Raw genomic sequence first — 14,925 nt, 5'->3', positions numbered from 1 at the left:
TCTACTGTTTCCTGAATGACAATGAATTAATATTAACTGGGTAAAATAGTTAATAATCTTAATGGAATCAAAAGTTCCTAATGTTTCCTGAAAAACAAAATATTAGAGTATTGCTGACTCGACTTTCTTTTCTGGCGACGAATACAAAATTCTTTGTAATATTTTCTACAGGGTCTCGAGAACGAAGGTGTGTTATTCTATTCATTACGATTTTTTGCTGTTGTTTTCTTTTAGTTTGTTTTCAAATTTGTCGCAAGCACTTTGCACTGAGAGTAAGGCTTGCCAAAAGCTGAAAACGCTCATTCACAGATTAGGCTTATCGCCGGGTTCAAGTTTCGTTTGGCAAATTTGGTTTTTGCAGCGGTGCAAAAGTAGCACTTGATAAGTCCAAAAGAGGCAACGTGCTACCTCTCCCTTTATCATCATCTGGCTTTATCTCGCCCTCCCTCTCTCTCTCTCTTTTTCTTTCGCTCTCATTGAACAGCTCATTATGCAAGTGCAGCGTGTGTGACCTTAGTTCAAGCAATTAAAGCAGCAATAGCGGTAAAAATACCATTTAATATGACATTCGAGTCCCTGAAGAATGCCGCCTCGTACGCGGGAATAATATTAATAAACATTTCCGATATTGATCAATTGATAAGCTTGGCATATGTCAACAAAAGTGAAATCTTTGCTAACGAGAATTAGTTATTGACTAGAAGATGCCCTGTACTGAATATCCGAAAAAAATGCCTCCAGTCTGGGGCCTGTCGGGAATTGCATAATGACAGATCTTATTTCACTCGGTGTCTTGTGCTTGCACTTTTCGGTAAATTATAAAGATTTTCGTATTGGTTATTAGATACCCCTCATATTATTTCAGAAAAGGCTCTAATACACGACTAGCAGTTCCCACATATTTATTTTGAGAAGAAATGTGTGAAAGCGAAAGCAAAATACAGAAAATCAATATTTCAACTTTTTATATGCATATTTCAAGATAGCCTAATATGCCCTTTTACAAACTCTAGCTACAGGGTATCATACATAACATTGTATAGTAGCCAAAAATAGTGAAAAACTCTTAGTTTACTCGTCGTTTTATAAGCTTCTCATTCAATATACCCTTTGCTGTGCACTTGCTACAGGGTATGATAAGTCAAAGCCAACTATACGATAAGCCGCATCTACTGCTGCTGCTGCTGCTGCTGCTTATGGTTTTGATTTCAGCTGATGGATGATGTAAGCTTAATTCGGGGCAGACGCGCAGCAGGCCACAGGCCACAAGCATTGATAAGGAAGCAGTTGAATTGGAGGTGGGGCAAGAGAGCGAGTGTTGGACAACAGCTGAGTTGGGCGGATGAAGTTGTTCGGCAAGTGAATCGAGTGTAGCAGCAGGAGGCGCGGCGTCTGGTGCATGCGGTGGGCGGCACGTAGCAAGCGGCAGGCAGCGTGGGCATTGCTGTTATCTTATCAGCCAACCGGCTGTGCATAAAAACAGAAAGAGCGCAAAATAAAGACATACACATACACAAAGCGAAATGGTAGACGAAAATGTACATATGTACAAATACTCTCAACAATTTGTAGTACATCTGTTACTTAGGCGCACCGGCTGACATAGAGTTTCAGTTTCGATTGTTGTGTGAACGCAGCAACAAGTGCCCCGGCAGCAACATCAGCAACAGCAGCAACAGCAGCGACAGCAACAGTTGCCGAAGCGCAACAAGTGCCACGCGTGGAGGCAGATACTGGGAACTAGAGAGAGCGACAGCGAGAGCGAGTGAGGGGGAGCAGTTGCAAGAGCTAAACGCGCGCCACGTCCCTTCAATTAGTTTCTGCAGTTATATTTAAATATAAATTCGCATTAAGTCTTCGCAATTTTATCAAATTAAACGTTAGCGCAAGACGAAATAAATTCACTAAACGACTGAATTCAATTGGCAGCAGCAACAGCTGAGCGCAAAAACACAAAAACACAACAAAAAAGTGAAAGGAAATAGCCAAGGAAAAAAGGGAAAATAAGTGGGAAAATGCTGTTAAAAGGCGTGCAACTGCTGCGCAGCGGGTGAGTCTCAAGACTTTTATGTAAACTTTATGTGTGCATGTACATATGCCCCCCTATATAGAGCATTAAGCGGATCAGTGTCAGACTGCGGTTGGGTCCAGGCACTGTCTGGCCTTGGGTGGCCAACTTGGCTTACCTGTGCGTTTATTTAAAGTCACGCGGGCAACTAACTTGGCTAATAACCTACCTCAAGCTTAGACTATATTAGGGCAAAAGGGGTCTTATCGCGGCGATAAAGCCAAATCTTTGCTTCATTCAGTTAAAGCAGAGGAAAATTCCATGTTGATCGCACAGTAAATACAGCAAATACACAAACACACACACACACATGCAGCCAGAGCAACAGCATCAATGTTAATGTCGCAGATAGTCCACGGATCAATGCACTCGCTAGGGCAGCGACAATATTAAAAAGAATAACAGCCACAACCAGCACATGGATGCCATCCAGAGCAGTCCATAAGTTTACACCCTTCATCTTTCGCTGCATATATCCCCCCTCAAATTTGTAAAACTTTACACACATTGTTTGTTTATAAACAACTTTTCACGCACGCTTTTAACCCGTGCCGCCCCTACCCAGCCCTCTTTCCACAACAAGTTTTATCAATGAATTCGTGGCAGCCTTATTTAGTTGCTCACAAAAGTTATTTTTGGTGCGCTCGAAAGTAGACATCATATTTTAGATTTGCAGCCAATTGTGGTTGCTATGGCAAAAACCGCAAAACAAACTTCATTATCTTAGAGAGTGTATTATAGATTACATAAAAGTTAATTAATGGTAATGAATTTGGGTAGCCAGTTTCTCAGTTGTATCTATATATCTTCATTTTAATCAACTTACAGGCAGCCAAGCTGTAAGCTTTTGATATTACGTTTTCTTTTAAATAAATTAAATGCTTGGAAATTGAATTGTATCGGTTTTATATTTAATTAAGATAAATTTTGGCTGTTAATTCTTTACTGCTTGTACTTTAATATAGCTGCTACGGTAGGTTGGCTTAAGTAAGACCAATCGCATTTCAAGATTTCATACCTAAGTTAATTTGTATTTAAAATAAAAACAGTTTGAAGACCTACTTGGACGGTCTGTACCCTCATTACTACGACAGGTTTAAGGCAAGGAAGAGTCTGTTTCTTAACGGACTTCTCAACAAATACGAACAAACGGACATTCCAAAGAATCTAACTTATTCTAGTTTTATAGAGTTGCAATGTAGGTGTTTCAGGCAACTTAGCCCAACATAACCTAACCCAACTTAAGCCAAGTATCCCAAGCCAGCATCCCCATAAAAGCTAAAGGAAATAACTTTATTGACCTATAATGAACCGTTCTATTTGAATAAGTACAGCTATTACGATGTTATGTCAATCATTTAAATTCGAATCAATATCAATTGTCGCGAAGCTGTTTGCAATAAATGTAGCATACTTTCCAGCTGCTCACTTAATAGAAAATTCGACGTTGCTTTCGTTTACTTAAAATTTGCATTGCATACTTTTGTGGGTTTTAAAAGCTTCCGAAAGTCGAGCGTTTTCTTTGTTTGCCTTGTGTCTTGTTCTTTGTTAGCTTTACAATCAGCGCTCGTCCGACCCCTTCGCACGCCCCGTCGATTTACGCCCACGTTGCACAGTGTTTTTGTGTTTTTGTTTTGGCTCCGGTTTTTTTTTTCTATCAGCGCTACGAGTACTTTGTGTGTGTGAGGGAGAGAGCGATCGGCGAGCGACGCTGCAGTTGACCGACGGGTTCTGCTGCCGGCTCGCCTTGTCTGCCCCACTGCGACTTGTCTGTGCGTGTGTGTGTGTACGTAAACAAAAACAAATTGCTGCCTGTATTGGTGTTGCCTTTGTTTTTGAGGGCGCTTAGCAACAGCGCCGGACACTGGAAATCAGTAAAGCGACGAGGAAAAAAATGAATACAAAAATCTCTTTGGCTTTTTTAGTTGACTTGTTTGGCTTGCTGTTGGCTTTTGTTTTGATAGCCGCTTTGGTGTGTGGCGTGTTTTGAACTGGTCAGCACTTTGTGGTCTGACAACAACCTTTTTTTATACCCTGGACTAGTTGAGAATGGGTAAATTAATCTGTAAAATCTAATGGTCTGTCTGTTCGTCTGTCTCACAGACTCTCAAAGTCAGTTTTAACAATATAAAGACAACAAAACTAAACGATCTGTGTATATGGATTCGTTGGTGCTTCATCTGTAGATACCCTGTACTCAGCACTGTCCTACAAGTTAAGACGAAAGAATGTCAGAGCGATTCATCGCTATGTACAGGGTATCTCCAAGTCATTCACCCTAGGTAAGAGTCTTACTTGATTTTGGCATTTGTTTTGCATGGGTTTTCTCTTGGCAAGTACCTTTTAGGAACCACAGATATGTATCTGTCAGATACACTTCGCGTTCAGACATTGCTGGGCTTGTGTAATCTATAGACAGCTGGCGACAAGAACGTCTGTCTGAACTCTCTGAATGATAACCTTACACAACCCGGGCAACGGCAACAACAATGACAGCAACAATATTGTTGTTATTGACGCTTCGCATTGGCATTTATTTATTTTATTTTGCTAGCCGAGCCCCCCAAGCGAGCGTAACAAAACAGAAATAGAAATACGACAAAAAAAATGAGTAAAACAAATAATATTCGAATAATACAATAATATTTATGAATTTACCAGAACAGTAACAACAAATTAAAGTTAAATCACTTACGCAATTGCCAAGCGCAATTACATATGAATAATATTTTCCAGCTAATTGCACACTGAAAAGTCTCAATTTGTCATTGCTGAAAGGAAATGCTTGAACCCGAAAATTCACTTGCTAATTATGTCGCATTGTGTTTAGAGCTTATCAGTTAATTGTTTGTTTACAACAATATCGAAATATTTATCGCTCGATTTCGTTACGGTTTCAAAGAATTTTTTTTCATAAGATAAGATAAGATAGCTAATAATCGTATATATGCTTCATTTCGATAGTTTTGGGTAAACAGATGTTTTTTTTTATGAGCAATCGCAGACGTTCTCGATGACGTGTAATATTGCTATACAAAGGTACACTGTGAAAAACATTTTTACAACTACTTAGTTTTATGTTTATGTTTTAAATGCAATGATTATAACAAGGTTTCTGAGTCGGGTACAGGAAACAAACTGAGGGTCTGTCGTGAAACAGGTAGGCGTCACTTCACTATGCAGCTTGTGATCTGAGATAGAGAGAGAGAGAAAGAGAGTGAGAGTGAGGGAAAAATAGAGAGAGAGAGAGAGAGAGATGGAGAGAGAGCTAAAAGATGGATTTGCTTGCTAACTTAATCCAAAATTGGCTTAAATGGCAAATTCTATAGCTCTAATTTTATTAAAAATAATATTTTTTTGTGCTGCACATATATAGACACGTTATATATATATATATATATATATATATGTATATATTACACGCTCTATGCGGATCTTAGCATTTTAATTGCGCCACAGAAATTTTACGCCTGTTGTATTCCAGAGCACCCGCATAGACATTGATTGCGATGTTACGACGCGTATATTACCTACTATATAATATATGGAATACTCTGTAATCTACATAGACCTATGGGCGTTTATACGCCTACATTATGTTCGCTTATCAGTTGGTAAACACACGCACACACAGACACACACACAGACACATAAAGTCGTTGCTTCTGGTTGTCGCTTGGACTTTGATATGCCATGGAGCTCATTAATACAAAACACTATTCTAGGTTGAACAAAGCTAACAAGTACCAGTTCTCACTGGATCTCAGTTTTTGTGGGACAAAATTCAATTCAGTTTCTTGACCTTGGCCTTGGTTAGGTGGCACATTAAGTTGTCTGGTTTGCCTAAGAACATATTGGTTAATATTTTAACGTTTTATAATCTATCAGTTTTGTAATGTTAGAAAAAAACTCAAACGGCTGGGGGAAAAAAAACACAACCTCAGCATAAAAGTAATGCACAATAACAACCAGTTTTTACTGGAACTTTCAATGTGGGAGAAACATTATACTCGATTAGCGATCTTGAGCTAAATAAATTTTTACTAGGACAACTTTTGATGTTGATCATAAATAATGATTTTGATGGCAATGTATGAAATTAACGTTAGGCGATGCGGGCTGAATACATACATACATACACTGTGAGCCCTTAAAGTCCTTACCATTACTGTCAAGTTGCTAATTAATCAAAGGAACCTCTCTTCTTAAACATTTCTTTCCCACATTTTCGGCACAAAGCATAATCCTGTCTCAGAATTTATTTACAATATTTATGTGCCTCCAGTCGATTGTATTGAAAAATATTCCTTGAGAAATAATTTCAAAATCAGTTTTCTCACGTAATTACTGCTATAGTATTGATCATTGCTGATTATGTGGGTGAACTTTATACAATACAAAATACTATTATAGTAACAATACTGTTTAGACACGCGCATGAGAATCGAACCCGGATCCCTTTCGTACTTCATCTTTTAATATAAAATTTCAATAAAACCTATAGTTTTCCAGCTTTTTTATAGTCTAGAGATTAGTATGTGACGTCAAAGCAGCGGTGGAAAAACCTTTAAATAGAAATAGTTATATAGAGCAAGCGCTCGTATATGGGAGGCTCGAAAAGTATCATATGAGTTCTGCACTTCAGACCCAGAACAAAAAACCCTGCTATATGGCTTTTCTCAGCGTCATTTCAGAAACGAATTGCTTATATTGCAATATAGTAGTAAATATTATGACGGCTTTCAAGCAAACTTTCCATCAGCTACCGTGCGACTGAACGACTGTGACTAAGGGAAGACTCCCCCAGTGAAAAAAAGACGTCATAATAAAACCGTCTGTAAACAATTTGGCACGTAAATCTTGTAAGCCAAAATAAAGTAGAGTCTTGTTTTATTTTTTCAACTCATTACGCGATTTGCCACGCGTCGTCATCAATTTTTTGTTTGTTTTTGTTTTTGTTTTTAATGTCGGCGACAACTGGTTCAAACTGGAGCTGGAAAACTGGTTTAATTTCTGAGTGCTTGGCCGACTGGCGTTGGCCAGCTGATAAGAGTGAAAAAGGAGGGTCACATCGATGGGTAAACCTAAATATATGTGATTACGGCTGCCCTTAGGCGTGTGTGTCTGTGTGTGTGTTTTATTTCGGTCTGTCTGGTTCTGAAACTAAGGCCAAGGCAACGTGGCAAGTTAATGAACTTGTTCAAAGCCAAACTAAAGTTCTTTTAAGGTACAGACTTTCAAGGAGGAAATCATATGAAATCCATTTAAGATTTTTGTATTAAATCAGCCGAAAATGGCCAAGTATGAAATTCCCAATTCGGTTGCCACGCATCCAGAAATAAAAGTGCCACGTCAAAATGTATATACACCTAGACATATATGTACAGATATCTATATGCACTACATATATATATAGTTGTTGCCATAGCGCTATAAATTTTCCATATACATATATGTGTATGGAAAGAAAACACGCGCTTGTTAATTTTCTGCGTATTCATTTTCGCAACGCATGAAAATCTCAATAAAAATAAAAAAAAATACACGGCGCGAAAATAAAATGTGCCACAGCAATGGCAACAAAGCAGCTGCCGGTTCGCGTTGCGGCATGCCCACAAAATGGGCGTGCGGCCATATACCCAGCACTAAAAGGATACAAGGTGTATGCTAGCTTTGCAGAAAGTGAAACATATAATAGAATATTTAGTATCCTAGATAGTGATTTTCCTTTAGAATAACAGGGTATTTCTTAAGTCTATAAGCTTTTCTTGTAACGTCTTCTAAAAGGCCAAGAATAGTAACATTAAAAGGATGTGTCTTATAGTTCCTCTTTATGAACTTGTACTTAAGATCTTTGTTGGCAAGAGTAAAAGCGAGGTATTCCAGGGAATAACGTAGTCTATCCGACAGTGTATTTTCTTAACAGGGCATGTAATTAAGGAAAATTCCACATAAATTCTCAAATGATTTTCCCAGGATTTTTATTGGAAATAATAGATAGTTGAAAAAAGATCTCCCACAAGTGCAAAGTATCTTGTGGTCAGCAGTTTTATTCTTCGATTAACGTATGTTGATTTAGATCAGGTTTTTGACAGGGTATATTATGAATAGAGCATCTCTTCCCATGTTAAATAACTCAAACTTTAAATGATTTTATGCCTCAGATTAGCTGGTCCAGAAGAACTTTACAGGATATCCCTAGGCAAATATATATTTTACATTCTTACTTATTTTAAATTAACAGAGCATAAAAAGCAGCAATGTGTGAGTGCGATAAAAATGCACTTGCCATTTGCAAAATGCCAAGAGAACAAACGCACGCGACAGCGAGTCGAGCGAAATAATGTTGATCCCATTTCAGATTCCCGTTCCCATTTCCCATACCCATTACCTTTCACATACCCAGACCATTTTTGAGTTCTAATCAGCTGAAAAGTGAACTCTTAGTTTGTTTTGAGCGCGTGGCAGCCATCAAATATTGTAGAGAAGTCTGTTCCGAATAATTAGCTACAAGTGTCAAAGCTGATAGCGAGAATATCGCTGTATAAATTTGTTTTAAGTAAACAAAACTATTTAACTATGGTCAGTTCTTATCATTAGCAAAGTCATGGCAAATAAATAATGCAAAAAAGTAAATACAATTAAGAGCCCCATAAAACCGACCCATAAAACCCTCCAGACGGCAAACAGCAGCAGCAGAAATGTTCGTAAATATTTAATCTGGATTGGGTTGGGCTTAGGTTTCGCTTTTCGTCTTAAGTCGGAATGCAAATAAGCCAAAGAAGTTAGCAAAACTTGGTAAAGATAAACAATAGAGCTTTGCGTATCGCCATAAATGCTGTCAATTTGATAAAAACGAAACAAAAACAAACGAAAAACACAACACAAACATTTATTAAATAATCATTCGTTTTAAATTAGCACACAAATTAATTAGCGCTTTGCGATTTGATTTGACGTATACGAAGTAAGGTTAGTTTCAGTGAACGCCCAAAAATCTGTCGATTTCACAAGCATTATCATATAGTATATGAATATATATTTTTTATTTTCTATATACCCTTGGAGAAATGGCAACAAGTAGGCACAATATATGTATATTAACTATATAGTGAGCAAGCATCTGAGACGGCATAGTCATATAACTTATATTTTAAAGTACTGAAAAAACTTTTGACAAATTTCCATTTACAGCATTTAAATTATTTTTTGTATATAAATAAAATCCATTTTCATGTCAATTTAACTACACAAAATCAACATCAGTTTATATTTTATTTAAAGTAGATCGAAAAATTAAGTAATCTTTGTAAAATCTTATATTGACATAATGTGGACAAATAATCGATGCATCGTAACGAGTATAATTTGTACAAGGCTTATAAGTGGTATGTTTCAAAACTTACGTCAAATTAAAACACGAGTAACAAAAAAAACTAACAAAACACGCCTTATAAGCAAATTGAAAACATAAATATAGTCAAAATATAATCATATTATGATTTTAAGTGGCGCTAATTATATGTATAACGAGCATAGGTTGGCCATTATTTATGGGATTAAATTAATGTAATTTACATAAAATTTAAATAATAAATATAAATATAAAATAATATAATAAAATAATTACATAATATGCATAATAAAGCATTTTTTTAATAGTAATAATAATATTATTAATAATACGAATAATAATAATAATAATAATAATAATAATAACAAAAATAATAATAATTATAATAATAATTATAATAATAATAATAGTAATACTAATAAGAATACTCATAATAATATTAATAATAATAATAACAATGATACTTATAAAATTAATAACATTATTTAGATTTCATCTAATTTTAAAGAGTATTTAAATTGTTTGACTCTTCAGATACTTGTTTCATGGGCTTAAATTAGTTTGGTGACATTTTAGATACAGCATCGAGTATTTTATCATGTGCCAGCCATGCAATGTGTGTTAATGACTCCAACCAGGGCACAGACCATATGCCATACACACATACACTCACAAGCACACACACACACACACTGACACACCGCATATTCACATATATGTATAGAATATACCACGCATGCATAGAGTATTTGAGTAGCTAAACGCGCCGCTAGAAAATGCGCAGTTTCAAAAAATTGTCGTCTGACCAACAAATTTAGATTACATAAACGCGTGTGACGTCACTCATGGAACAGGCCAGCGAACGACAATGGCGTGAATAGTCCATGGACTTTGTACCGCCCTGTCAATGTAACTAGAACTACACGAGTGCCCCAGATATCAAGATATGAGAGCTGATTAATGCGATAAACGAGAAAAAAAGAGCGAGATACAGATACATTACCATGCGCGAAAGCGCATTTAAGCCCATAGATAAACTGGGACTGGTTACCAGTTAACTGAAATGTTAACTGTTGGCCCAACTTGGTGTTTGGCAACAGTTGGCTAACAGCGGAGCTGAGAATCTTATACTCGAACCATAACAGAGAGCACAACATAAGTAGCAGACCCAGAGGCTGTCTGATGAAACATTGCATCATTCAATTCAGTTCAGCCAGTTCAACGAGACGATCTCTTTGACCAGATGAAAGTGACGCAGTCATGACGCCTTCATATTTCCCACCTTCTCCCTCGCTCTCTCTCTCTCTCTTTGTCTCTCTCTCTCTCTATGCGGCAGCTGTGTCGGAGACAATTGAAGGTTGTCTCTCTGTCGCTGCTGCTTTGGAATCCCCAAACCGAACGCGCTATGCCAAAGTCTGAGCAAGTTTTTCATGAATTCAAAAACAGAAACAGAAACAATTAGAAAAATCTTTTAATGACTTTCAGATGCTCTGTAATTGAAAGTACATCCATTCTTCTGTCATTTAGAGAACATTCGCTATTACTTATCCATTGAAGAGTATTACGTGGATACATTACGAATTTGCTCTAGATTAACATATGTATATTGATTTCCTTGAGGTTTCCCTAAAGACAAGTCTTGAAGTCCTGAAGCTGAGCTAATAGTTATATTCTATATTAAAATAAGATAAATAGCGTTAAATGTATTGGATTCGTGGAATTCATTGAAATACTTAACCAAATCTTTCAAAACTGTGCTAATAGTCAAAGTAAGATTATTCTGAAGCATTTGCTTTGATCATTAGATGATGCTGATCTATATAAATATAATAACAATATATAAATAGTCTCCAAGATTCATAAATACAAACAGACATGATATAATTAGCCCATTACCTAAGCCCATATTTAGATATAGGTATATACCAGATATCGCTTAAGTGTTAAGGATAAAAGACAGCTACTGGACTAGCTACTACTCAGTTCAGTTCAGTATATCATTAGATTTAAGCTCAACAGAATTAAAAACACTTCCACTAAACACTTAACTGACACTGTCTTTGCGGCCTACCTCTGCCGTACAATCCCCACTTGGCGCCTCATGCTTTACAGGGTATAGGCAGAAACCTGCACTACCAGCTAACAGCTGATTAGCCAGTTTTTGTTTTACAATTGTGTGTGGGATAAAGGCGACGGCGACTCAGCTCTTTTTTCCAGCAGCTGGGGCGCGCATACTTAGAATACTAATTGAGGTACAGTTGTGCACAAAACGCGCCGATAAAACGGGGTACGGCCAGCGTCTGTGCAGGCAAAATGGTAGGCCCTAAAAGCAGCTGTGTTCGGGTTTGCATCTGTAGCCAAACTCCAATGAGGTAGCTACTGATCTTACTTACTGATCCAAGCAAATTCTTTTCTTCCACAGGCTGGCGGGTCCGCCCAAGTGCTACAATTTTCGTCTGGTCTGCCGTACGCTGTCCGTGCAATATGGGGATGTCAAGACGCTGACGCCCGCTGTCCGGGACTATATCGATAAGTGCGTGAATCTGTGCCAGCCGGAGCGTGTGCACATCTGCGATGGCAGCCCGGCGGAGAGCAAGCTGCTGCAGGGTCTGATGCTCAAGCAGGGCACAATTCTGCCGCTGCTTAAGTACGAGAACTGCTGGCTGGCGCGCACCAATCCCGCCGATGTGGCACGCGTCGAGTCCAAGACGTTTATAAGCACCGAGCGCAAGGAGCAGACGGTGCCGGTGACGCCCAATGCCACACCGGGTACGCTGGGCAACTGGATATCCGAGTCGGATCTGCAGGCAGCCATTGCGGAGCGTTTCCCTGGCTGCATGAAGGGTCGCACTATGTACGTGATACCCTTTAGCATGGGACCGGTGGGCTCGCCGCTCTCCAAAACAGGCATTGAGATCACCGATTCGCCCTATGTGGTCGAATCCATGAAGATTATGACGCGCGCCGGCGAACCAGTGCTGCAGCACCTGCAGCAGGGTGACGGCCAGTTCGTCAAGTGCCTCCACTCGGTGGGCACACCGGCTAGTGGTGTTCAGGCCCAGTCCTCCTGGCCGTGCGATCCCGAGCGCACCATCATTCTTCACAAGCCCGCCGATAACGAGATAGTCTCCTATGGCTCCGGCTATGGCGGCAACTCGCTGCTGGGCAAGAAGTGCTTAGCTCTGCGCATTGGCAGCACTATTGCCAAGCGGGAGGGCTGGCTGGCCGAGCACATGCTCATCCTGGGCATCACCAATCCGCAGGGCACGAAGATTTATGTGGCTGCCGCTTTTCCCTCGGCCTGCGGCAAGACCAATCTGGCCATGATGACGCCCACTTTGCCGGGCTACAAGGTGGAGTGCGTGGGCGACGACATCGCCTGGATGAAGTTCGATGCGCAGGGCGTGCTGCGTGCCATCAATCCCGAGAATGGCTTCTTTGGTGTGGCGCCTGGCACCTCGCGTGCCACCAATCCCATTGCCATGGACACCATCTTCCGTAATACGGTCTTTACCAATGTCGCCTCCACCTCGGATGGCGGCGTCTACTGGGAGGGCATGGAAGAGGCTCAGTTGTCTAATGTTACTGTCACCGACTGGCTGGGCAAGCTCTGGTCCAGAGAATCGGGCAAGCCTGCCGCACACCCCAACTCCCGATTTTGCACGCCCGCCGCCCAATGCCCCATCATTGATCCCGCCTGGGAGGACAGCGCTGGTGTGCCCATCTCTGCTATACTTTTTGGTGGACGACGTCCAGCTGGCGTTCCTCTAGTCTATGAGGCTCGCGACTGGGCACATGGCGTCTTTATAGGCGCCTCTATGCGCAGTGAGGCCACAGCCGCGGCTGAGCACAAGGCCAAGGTGATCATGCACGATCCCTTCGCGATGCGACCCTTCTTTGGCTACAACTTTGGCGACTACCTCGCCCATTGGCTTAGCATGGAGAAGCGCGGCCAGGTGCCCAAGATCTTCCATGTCAACTGGTTCCGCAAGAGCGACGAGGGCAAGTTCTTGTGGCCTGGATTTGGCGACAATTCGCGCGTGCTGGACTGGATTTTCCGCCGCGTGCAGGGCGAGAATTGTTATGAGGAGTCGCCAATTGGCCGCCTGCCCAGTCAAGGCGCTCTAAATGTTGCCGGCCTGACGGGCAATGTGGATCTCAAGCAGCTGTTCGAGCTGCCCAAGGAGTTCTGGCAGCAGGAAGCCAAGGAAATCGAACAGTACTTCGACGCACAAGTGGGCGCTCACTTGCCACGCCCTGTGGCGCAGCAGCTGGGCGAACTGAAGAAGCGCGTGGCCAGCATGTGATGTGTGTGCTCCATTTTGGGTTCCATAGGTTATTGGTAATCTTAGTTTAATAAAGTCTAACAAAAAAACCAGCAACAAGATTTTTTTGTACCATAGCATTCCATGTCTGCCTAATTATATGGCACGGGGCGTGGCTTATCGGGAGAGAGAGTGTGTCGGGAGGCCCGTCCACAAATTGGCGTAAACAAGCATATAAATTCATAATCGCGTTAACCTCTCTGCACCGCTGCGAATTATCAAGATCGCCGCGGAAAAAAAAACAAGTAAATAAAATGGTAAAAAAAAGTACACCAAAAGTTGGGCACCAAAAAAAGTTTTATAGAACGTTGATCTTGGCGGGAAACCCAACAGGCCTCCGCAGTTGTCAAGGTCTGATTAACGCCTTGCTCGTGGGGTGGTGTGATTCTACATGCAGCAAATCGCCAAAAAAAAAGGGGCCTCAACAATAAACTGAAAAGACAAAAAGTATGCCCAAGAAAGGGGTCTAAGATCCGGTTAGATGTTCAAAAACAATTCAAAGTAAAGAATGGTTGTATTCCATTTGAATTCGAAAAAGAATCAAGGATAATATTATTAGCTAACATCCAATGATATGGAAGTACGTAGCTAGGAAATTTAGTTTTTACTAGAGTGTTGCAATTTCGGACTAGGTTCGTGATGTTAACTGAATTTTTAGCAATACAGCTTAAACATGGCCAAACCATAATTAATCTTCCAATAGAAGAGAACTACTTAACTATAGCTGATAAGTACACATCTGAGATTATTTAGGGTAGAAAGGCAAAGAATACAGATATGCAGTGAATATTTGATAGTTATGCCAGGGTGTTATTCGACAAGCCTCTAACCGATAAAGAAACCCCTTGAGAGTTTGGTTAACAAATGGTTCCTAATAGAATCTGAGCCCAGGCTAACTGAGAGGTTCCTAACTGATTAAAATCAACTGCAGATGTAAAAGGATATTTTTCGACCTGAAGTTAAGGTTAAAACATTCAACTAGAAGTTATCATAGATTTGTTTGCTTTATAGACCTTAGAGTTGATAAATATATTTATTTTAAGGCTTAAAGATAAGAACCATTGGAACAATTATTGGTAAGTGGTTTAGTATCTATAAAGCGATGTCATAAAAGGTTATTCTTAGTCTTTAAGATAAGTTCTATAGGATAAGTTCAATAGATAATTTTAAAGAAAAAA

General features: G+C 39.9%; 1 protein-coding gene across 1 annotated transcript; it reads left to right on the top strand.

Moving 5' to 3' along the window:
• Positions 1–1,644: 1,644 nt before the first annotated feature.
• LOC135428088 (phosphoenolpyruvate carboxykinase [GTP]-like) lies at positions 1,645–13,807 on the top strand. The gene is made up of 2 exons (XM_064681891.1): positions 1,645–2,050; positions 11,845–13,807. Exons 1-2 carry the CDS (start codon positions 2,016–2,018, stop codon positions 13,727–13,729), a joined length of 1,920 nt encoding a protein of 639 aa, XP_064537961.1. The 5' UTR covers positions 1,645–2,015; the 3' UTR covers positions 13,730–13,807.
• The last annotated feature ends 1,118 nt before the right edge of the window (positions 13,808–14,925 follow it).

Source organism: Drosophila montana, unplaced genomic scaffold (genome assembly GCF_035044405.1).
Source record: "Drosophila montana isolate Dmon_TW-CO22-7 unplaced genomic scaffold, ASM3504440v1 contig_2438_1, whole genome shotgun sequence".
Taxonomy (NCBI): domain Eukaryota; kingdom Metazoa; phylum Arthropoda; class Insecta; order Diptera; family Drosophilidae; genus Drosophila; species Drosophila montana.
Note: the sequence above shows the minus strand (reverse complement) of the source record. Positions and strands in the feature narration are given on the sequence as shown.

Bases quoted from the DNA above. Each gene is read 5' to 3' on its own strand.
- LOC135428088 (XM_064681891.1), top strand. From the start codon at position 2,016: ATGCTGTTAAAAGGCGTGCAACTGCTGCGCAGCGG. The intron at 2,051-11,844 runs GTGAGTCTCAAG...TTTCTTCCACAG, and splicing joins GTGCAACTGCTGCGCAGCGG to GCTGGCGGGTCCGCCCAAGT.